Source organism: Dipodomys spectabilis, unplaced genomic scaffold (assembly GCF_019054845.1).
Source record: "Dipodomys spectabilis isolate Male_0828 unplaced genomic scaffold, ASM1905484v1 ptg000436l, whole genome shotgun sequence".
Lineage (NCBI taxonomy): Eukaryota > Metazoa > Chordata > Mammalia > Rodentia > Heteromyidae > Dipodomys > Dipodomys spectabilis.
This window is the reverse complement of record NW_024871113.1, coordinates 1,439,010-1,448,752: the sequence shown is the minus strand read 5'-3', so window position 1 is coordinate 1,448,752 and position 9,743 is coordinate 1,439,010. Positions and strand designations below refer to the sequence as shown.

The window sequence follows — 9,743 nt, the reverse complement described above, 5'->3', positions numbered from 1 at the left end:
TGCAAACTGCCATGGTTTCCATCTAAGATCCATCACACTGAGTTGTTTTTTTTTTTTTAAGCTTTGGTATCCTAAATTCATTTATGATTCACAGTTGGAGCTGTTGATGGGGCAAATAAAAGCATGCTAAAAATTAACTTGTATGTGGCCTGATTTTAAAAAGTAATTCCCTCCTTCTAAAACGTTTTCAGTGGCAGTTCTGGGTTTTTCTGGAGACAGTGCTGATCGAACATGTCCAGCATGCCATCACCTAAGTGCTGGCCCCACCAATGAGACTCTTGGCATGGACACACCTGCTCCAGCATGCACATGCAGCTCGCGTGGTGAGGCTCAAGGCTACAGGCTTGCTTGTGAAGCTCAGGCATGTCTACCATGTTACCTTTTATTTTAGGAATAGTAGTAGCACAGAAATACAAAATAACTCTACCATTTTACCTTTTTATTTTAGGAATAGTAGTAGCATGGAAATACAAAATAATTTAAATCTTTTTGATTTAAATATAATATTTACTCTCTGCATTAGCAAAAGACTCTTTAAAATATATCTATTTCTCCCATGACCTTCTCACCAGGCACACTGGATGGTTTTAAAGGTTTACTGCCCACTGTCCAGTGCAGAGTCTTGACAGTAGCTTATTAACGTCCACTGAGGAGAAATTTTACTCTCATCTGGGTTCCGTGTCCAGTCACCCAAAGGAAAGATCTGGCATTCATGTGCTTTTTGTTCTGGGTGGGAAATCACTTCTGCTTGATTCTCATTCATGGAAGAAAAAGCTAGTCAGCTGATATTCTTGGGTCTTTTGGCAAATGAGGAGGAGCAAGGGGATAGAGTAGCTACTATAGAATTGGTCTGGGGCTGGGAATCTGACAGATTGTCCTCTTTTCTTTCCAGATGAGTCTCCAAAGAACTGCCCTGGAGACCACAGGCAGCCAGGCAGAGAGGTCACAGCTGAGCAATGCCTGCAGTAGGTAGGTCACTCCTGCTCAGTTAAACATCGGTCCCCTTCCTCATTCTCTAGATACTGAGAGATAGCCCCGATGTGCCGGAGGCTACCCAGCTCAGAGAGATTTGGTCACCCCTAGAGGGCAGAGGCCTGGACCCAGAGGCCCAAACACATGACCCTGCCTTGGACCACCTCCTGAACTTCAGTCCTCTGCTGAGAAACTATGGAGAATCCATATGCTTTGTTCTGGCAGAATTCTGTTTTCTCTCAGAAAGATTTTGTGAGAACGTCTTTTTTTTTGAACAATTTTATCAGTAGTAGAAATGTGATGCCCTTTTCTAAGAAACTAATTTTGGACCTACCTAAAAAGCAGCATGTTTCCTCTTGGTAAGTGATTTTATCTACTTCTGTGAAAGGTAAGACAGTGGGTTGGAGCGTAGGTCAGTGGTAGAATGTTCGACTAACACGTAGGAAGCCCTGGGTTCAATTCCCAAACGCTGCAAACAAAAACCAAAGGAAAAAAGAAAAGGAAAGAGGGAAGGAAGGTAGGGAAATGAAAGAAAAGGAGAGGGAAAGGAAGTGAAGGGGGAAGGAAGGGGAAAAGAACCATTCTTCTTCTTTTTTTTTAAACTCCACTCAACCCTTCAGAAAACACCTGACTGTGGGAGGAGGAAGCCCCAGAGAACCGAGCGCCTTACACTCAAACATCCTGCTGAAATTAAAGGATTGCTCCAAGTGCCAAAGTAAATATTTGTGCAAAAGATCCCACTGCCAGGTGCGATCTTAAGACAGCCTCAGTTTATAGTGTTCGACTCTAAAATACAAGTCTTTCCCATTGTGAAACCCAGGAGGGAAGTTAACATCAGAAAATACATCTCAGAAAAAGAACCGGGTATTTTGCTGGCAATTTGCTTCTTGTTTCATAACTTAGATCAGGTTAAGTGCTTGTTAAATATTCACATTAATTTCAGAGAAGAAACATTCACGTCTGTTCTGCACAGGTGCAAGATGTCTTCTGCTGGCCCCCTTCTGCAGTAGTCTCTGTCCACACAGTGCTGCCCGCTCCGGGTCCCATTACACCTTCAGGGTAGGCTGCAGAATTCCTTTCTCAATAAGATGGGTCTTCAGAGTTTTGTATATATTCAGCTGCTGCTCTGGTTGAAGCACCAACAACTGCTGCAGCACTTTGCTAGGATTTGGACCCCTGATGGTAAGACAGACAACAGGGCTCAGTGAAGCACATGGCTCATGTGAATCAGTCTGGGGGACAAAGGACAAGGGTGGGACCAACGCAACAGCGATACCTGACATATAACTTTGACCCCTCTGTCCATCATCTTGACAATAAAAAATAATAATCATATAAAACAGAATACAATGACAACCTTTGCAGAAATGGAACAGCTCTGGATAAGCTCTTGGTGTTAAGGGGGAATCCAAGAAACCAGAACTAGTTTGGACAGCCCAAACATTAAAAACACACACACACACTCAAACACAAAGAAAAACAACACTGGCCATGTTAGAAGTGTGTAAATCTACATGCTACAAAAATGCCCCACAGAGCAGCCTGTGTTAAAAGGTTATGACAAAAATCGAATCTTAAAACTGGACAAGACACAAAAAGAAAACATTCTGTAAGGCAAGAAGCCTAACAGAGATTAAATGAAAAAGAGGGCATGAAAATATAGCTACAATGTTTTAGCTTCAAAAAATTTCAGATGGTGGAAGATACTTTGTTAAGGAACTATCCCTAGGGAACGGTGAATGTTCATTCAAAGAGAACACAAAAGTCCTAAGTATAGCACCGAAGTCCCACAGGGCTTATAATAATAGATGCCAGGGCTTTGGTTAAGAGAAAATCTTAAGTAAATCCAAATGCGGCAAACAGAATGACAGCGTTATCTGCTTAGTCTGAGAGGAGGAAGCCCTGCCCTCCTCCCAGTCGCACATCAGGAAGTAACAAGTCCAGGTGAATTCAAGTGATTGCCGGGCAGTGGCCATACCCTCCCTCTGCGCCGTAGACTTCACCTCAGGAGCCCGAGCAACCCCTCCCTCCAGTAATCATGGCTTCCTGGACCTTCTTAGTCTCTGCTCCCACCCTGTGGCTGCAGCACTGGACACAGTGTGTACAGTCAGGGTAGGACGCAGGCCTTGTCACCTTCCCTCCCAAGGCCCTAGTTGTGTGACGACACTTCCCTGTCACCCAGACCTGAGAACTCAGTGCATTTATAAACTGGAGATTACCTGTGTTTCTGTGTGTATACTTCTAAGACACAGTGTGACAGATTAAGAATGAACCTAATTTGAATCTTATGTATACTTATAGCTCTCTGCCTCTTCTACAGTCCTCTTGAACAGGAAAGGCAGAGCATGATTTCCCTTCTGTGGAATGACAAAAATGAATTCCAGTGTGGGACTACCACGGCTCACCCTTGTAATCTTAGCTACTCAGGAGGCTGAGATAGAAGCCAGTCTGGGCAGGAAAGTTCATGAGACACTTAACTCCAATTCACCACCACCACCAAGTAGCTCAAGTAGTAGAGCAAAAAAACCGAGGGACAGTGACCAGGCCCTGAGTTCAAGCCCCAGTGTTAGCATGCATGCATGCATGCACGCACGCATGCACGCACACGCGCGCGCACACACACACACAACTTATGGAAGAAAACAAGTAATATATGGGAGAGTACAAAATTCTTTAGAAGCCATTTATACAAGTACATTTATGGCTTCGACGGTTTAGTTACAGTAAGTAACAGGTAATATACATTCCATCAACATAGACTACAATATAGGATTATTGTTGAGGATGAGCAGAGGAGAGATTTGTCCTAAAAACCTTTAATAAAGTACACAATGGCTCAGTTTATCAACCCCCTGGGCCATCTTTCTGGCACATGACTCAGTCCATCTTCCTAAACCCTGTGGCATCTGCCTTGCAAGTCCCAGTCCACTCAGGTCCTGACTCAACTTGTCCAATTACATTTCTGCAAAAGACTCAGCAGCTTCATAGCATAAACCCAAGGTAGGTGAGAAAAGAGGCTCTTCTAGCAGGTCCAACTAAATGCAAAACTGTGTGCACAGGTGCTTCAGTACCCTGGCGGCACTTCTAATAGTGGGTCGCGGTAGAGTATCTGCTTTCAAACACGGACTGCAGTGCTCGGCATGACTTCTCTCCACTGAGAGAGGCAAGTTCTGTTTTTTGCTTATTCTTTTTTTTTCCACAGAAGAATATAAACCAATTTCAGAAAAATACACATTTGGAAAGATTTAACCATTCGTTACCCAACTATATCAACAATGAAATAGGCAGCTATGCAACTCTAAAATCGTAAAGATTGCCAAAGGTCATTAAAAAATAGGAATAAGCCGGCACTGATGGCTCACGACTATAATCCTAACTACTCATGAGGTTGAGATCTGAGGATCGCGGTTCAAAGTTGGCCCAGGCAGGAAAGTCCGTGAGACTCTCATTTCTAATTAATCACCAGAAAACTGCAAATGGCACTGTGACTCAAGTGGTAGAGTGCTTGCCTTGAGCTGAAAAGCTCAGAGACAGTGCCCAAGCTTGGAATTCAAGCCCCACAACTGACCAAAAAAAAAAAAGGAACAAACATATGTTGTATGCTTGGTTGAAAACACACCATTAGAAATAAAGATAAAAGGATGTTAAAAATCAGACATTGGTAGCTCATGCCTGTAATCCTAGCTACTCAAAAGGCTAAGGTCAAGGATGATGACAGTTCAAAGCTAGTGTAGCCAGGAAAAAAATTCACAAAACTCCAACATTAGTGGAAGAAATTGGTTATGGTAGCACATACTAGTCATCCCAACTATAACAACAAGAAGGTCAAAGTCCAAGCGCATATCCAAGGAATAAAAATCTTGAAAATAACTAGTGCATTAAAGGGTTGGAGGCATAGCTCAATTGTAAGTGCCTAGCAAATGTGAGGCCCTAAGTTCAAACACTAGTATTGCTAAAAATAAAAATAGATAATGTTAAAAGGATAGACAAAATACTACTAGGAAAAAAAAAAGATACAACAAAGTAGGCATTAAGGCAAGTCAATAAACATGGTCATTTTATGACAAAGGATCAATTCAACACAAAAATATGATTAAATTGGTATTTAGCCAATACAAAATAAGCCTAAAATACACACTGAAAATTAACAGAAGTTAACAGAAGGATACATTTTTAATCACAGCAAGAACAAGAGATTTTAATCAAGTTCTTTTGTTATTTTTTTTCAAAGCCCTTTTAGTAACTGATAGAATAGCCAGACTATAAAAATAAAACAAAATAATCCAAACATTTAATTGAATTTCATCTGATACACATAATATTGTATCTAAAATGTGCAAAACACATGTGTTGCATATGCAGATGAAATATGAACAAGAACACAAAGAAATCTTCAAAAAAGAAATACTAATATCAAGAATGTGTTTTCCAACCACTGTGGCACTATGGCAAATATAAATAAACAAGAAAAAAATAGTTATTATTTGGAAATCAATCAATATACTTTGAAATAAACCCTTTGTCAAAAAATATTATTACTGGAAGTCAGAAAGTATTTGTAACTAAACAATAAAATATAAATACCACAACTTATAGGATGAGGATAAAATTGTAACAAAGAAGTTTATAGCTGTGGATGGGCTCTATGAGACAAGATGGTTGAAAATAATCTGGGCTTCAGCTCAAGAAGCTAGAAAAGGAATGGCAAATTGAACCTAAAAGCAGTTAAAGGGATGCGAAACAGCAGCAGATACCAATGAAAGTTCAACTGTATGCACCATAAAAAAAATTAACAAAGCTGATGCTTAGAAGATATTAATGAAAATAATTCACTCCTCCTAGGACTGTCCTCCATTGTCCCCCAAAATAATACATAAATTACTGTATTGTTATGAGCATATATTTAAAGTATACACTGGGGAATATATAAATAAGTTTCACTCTAGCACTCTGAGGGAGATCCATGCATGATTTCTGAGGCTTGGGGTGTCATTCCTTCTGAATGCTAGTACAGACCACAAAACAAACCACAAACACGTGGCTGCTGTGGTCAGCTTTTACACCCCAAACTGGCTGGTCCATAACAGTAAGGTTTAGCAACATAAGTAAGCTACACTATATAAAATAGCAACAACTATCTATCCACTTACCACCCACCCATGCCCCTCACAGGGGTAAACAAAGCCTCCTTCCCAGGCTTTTCTTACCTCTTCACCACTTAGAACCACCTAACAAGCCATACTTACTTACCCATTTTGGTTCCTCTACTCTCCAACCTCCCAACAAGAAGCTCAGATTTCTGGGAACCTGGTTTGTTTTGTTCTTTACTACATCGACACTTGGAATATGCTAGTGTGTCACAGGCATTCAAACAAGAATTCAGTAGACTGAACCTATTCGTAATCATTGCAATTACCACAGCTGAAAAGGTAAACCTCGTGTTTCCTTCCATTCCCATATCATTTACATTAACTGTGTCTTACATTAGCTTTGTCCTGTTAAGAAACATGGCATATACTATTTTGTAGCTTTAAGTTACTAAAATATATGTGAAATGATTATTTAACAATTCTTCTCCAAAGGAGAAACCATTTACTTTGGTATTGTCAAGTACGCTGACAGAAAATATTGACTTAGTAAAACTGATATCGATGGAAATGAGAACTCAAAGAAATAGTGTAATGCAAAGTTTTTAAAAAAATATATGTACCTTATGAAACTTGTGATGTACACGTGCACAAACGTTGCCATCAAATACTGACAGTCAAATCTGTCCATTATCCCACCATGTCCAGGAATGGTGTCTGCAAAATCCTAGAAACAAACAAATGCATTAACAAGCATGTAAAATTCTTATCTGTAAGTATCTCATCTGGCATGATGCATTCTATAAGAAAAATACTTCTGCTATCAAAGTTTTTCACTAAGCACACATTTTTTAGAATATATCTAACACAAAGTATTTAGTTAGGTCTAGCACTAAATTTTTCTCATTAATGAAATTTTTTCTAAGTAAAATTTCTATCAGCTTAGAAATCTAATTTCGTTCTAGTCTATCCTTTTACTTAGCTAGAAGCTATCTGGGATTTACTATAGACAGACAGACAATGGACCCTAACTCATGCTTATTTCAATAGTTACTGCCCTAGAATGATCATTCTACTATGATAAACTTTTCTTCTTCTTAAGTGTTGGGATGAAAGGAAAATTGAAAGTGCCTATCTAGTCTATTTAATGGCTAGATAAATAGGATGAATGTTAAGCATCTACAAACAGATTCACATAGATCATCCATTAGTGGAGTTTGGTGTTGACTAACTTTGATAGAACAATTGATGTGCAAAACCTATTGCAACTTACTACTTGCCCTTCCCAGAAGCTGATAAGTCATAAGTGAGCTGGATGGACACAACAAAGGCTCTTCTTTATACCCTTTTGAGGGGAAAAACGCTAAACTTTAAAAAATGTATACCTGACGCCAGGCGCCAGTGGCTCATGCTGCAATACTAGCTACTAAGGAGGCTAAGATCTGAGAATTGTGGTTCAAAGCCAGTCTGGGCAGGAAAGTCTGTGAGACTCTTTTTGTTTGTTTGTTTGTTTTGTTTTTGTCAGTCGTGGGGCTTGAACTCTGGGCCTGGAACTGTCCCTGAGCTCTTCAGCTCAAGGCTAGTGCTCTACCACTTGAGCCATAGCATCACTTTTGGTTTTCTGGTGGTTTATTGGAGATAAGAGTCTCACAGACACTCTTACCTCCAATAAAACACTAGAAAACCAGAAGTGGCACCATGGCTCAAGTGGTAGAGCGCTCGCCTTGAGCCGAAGAGCACAAGGATAGTGGCAGGCCCAGAGTTCAAGCCCATGACTGACAAAAAAAAAAACAACAAAAAAAAACCTCATACTTGGATTCGTGGATGAACACAACATGACCCTTAGAAGGTATGAAATTGGCACAACCGAAACCTAACACAAAAGAATATACTCAAACCAGCTAGACACATTTCTGTGAGGTTGAAAGAAATCAGTGTAATTTTTTGCATATGGGTTTAATGGAGACTCATACTGGACCAAATTCCACAAAGATACAGTCTCTATGTTCACTAATAATGCAACACAATCTAAATACACACCTTGATTTTGAAAGCTCTTTTGAATCCACTGGCAAAGAAGCCTCCAAAGGGGCCAATTAAAGATGCGAATGTTGAAAGAGCAACACTGTGTATCTGGAAGGGATACAAGCTCACTGTCTCCTAAAGATGAAAAGAAGAAAAACAAGACAGATAATGGAACAACTGTATTAAAGTTATATCTGAACATGTGCCTCATCTAGGAACCATAATATAAACAGTAAGTCAGAAATGACCCACAATTTTTTTTTGCTAATTTCACAATAATGGGAGAATATTACACTTGTCGGCACTCTGTCCTGTCTTCTACTTAGCCAGCACTCTCCAACCCCATGCAAACAAAACATGGGCCAGTTGCGCAGTTATTCTCAAAGCGGTAAATGTTTTCTGGTTCATCTAAGATTTCTGCAACAGTATGTGACTGAGTTAGTTCCTACAAATGCTTTATTTTTACTAGTAGCACTTTGCTTTTATAATTATATAACTTAAACTTTGTACTACACACACACACACACACACACACATACATATAATTTTTTTATGTGTATGTGTGCCTGAGGCTTCAATTCAGGGCCTGGGTGCTATATCCTTGAGTTTCTTTGCTCAAGGCTAATGTTCTACCATTTGAGCTTCAATTCCACTTCCAGCTTTTGTGGTGCTTACATGGAGATAAGAATCACACAGACTTTCTTGCCTAGGTTGGCTTTGAACCACAATTGTGAGATCTCAGCCTCCTGAGTAAGCTGGATTTAGGCATGAGTCACCAGTGCCTGGTATGTGTATATAATTTTATTTAATTGAATATAAGGAAATACAGGAAAGTTGGCTTTTCATCCTAAAACTAAGTTTAAATGCTGTAGAAACACAACAAAAATAAGTTTTTAAAAAATCTGTCAAGAGCCTGTAATCTCAACTCTTGAGAGCTTGTTGGGCACTTAGCAAAACCATGTCTCAAAAAACAAAAAACAACAAAGAAAACAGCAACAATAAAAATACTACTAAAATGAGCATTAGTGAGACAATTACAAATAACTATAGTCAAATTATTTTGCAAATTGATAGCTCTTGCTCTCCTTTAAATAACAACAAGTTATAGATATAACAAATGTGTGGTCCAATAAAAATGTTTGGTTTACCAAGTTTTGGATCTGCTCTCAAACAACAGTCTTTCCCTGAATCCTAGATTGGAACCATGGAAATATTATAGCAGGTAACAGGGCAGGGGTATTGAAAAGCTTCTTGAAATCCTTGTGTTACTACTGAGAACTCAAGAAAATACTCTATCGGTTAACCTGCTTCTATAAAAAGGTTAACCATCACAGTTTAATAAAAAGTTTGAGATACACATGTGTCTGCATGAAGACACAAACACGATCAGTCATTTGACTCCTGCTAATGACACCACAGTCCTGATGATGTAATGCAGGTCAGCAGAGTTCTACCAGTGGCATGTGAATATCCTTAGGTGTGAGACCTGACCTCAAAGATGGTTGAAATGGCAGCAATGTGCTTTTGGAAGAAAAATTCATTTTTAGAAGCTTCTGTACTAATAGAAAAGAGGGCTTTTTCAATTGATGAATCTTAATTGTTAAACGGAGTCAATTCCAAACTTTTGCATGGTACTTACAAATTTATATGTTGAATTAA

The 9,743-nt window shown here is 39.3% G+C and overlaps 1 protein-coding gene across 1 annotated transcript in view; it reads right to left on the bottom strand.

Moving 5' to 3' along the window:
- Nucleotides 1-1,533: 1,533 nt before the first annotated feature.
- The window catches only part of Cds1 (CDP-diacylglycerol synthase 1), a 66,708-nt gene continuing 58,498 nt past the window's right edge, over nucleotides 1,534-9,743 (bottom strand). Inside the window, exons 11-13 of the mRNA XM_042668430.1 lie at nucleotides 8,100-8,219; nucleotides 6,683-6,786; nucleotides 1,534-2,148 (exon numbers count right to left, since the gene is read on the bottom strand). Coding sequence (XP_042524364.1) covers nucleotides 2,019-2,148; nucleotides 6,683-6,786; nucleotides 8,100-8,219 — 354 coding nt within the window. The 3' untranslated portion in view covers nucleotides 1,534-2,018. The remainder of the gene's footprint in view (nucleotides 2,149-6,682; nucleotides 6,787-8,099; nucleotides 8,220-9,743) is intronic.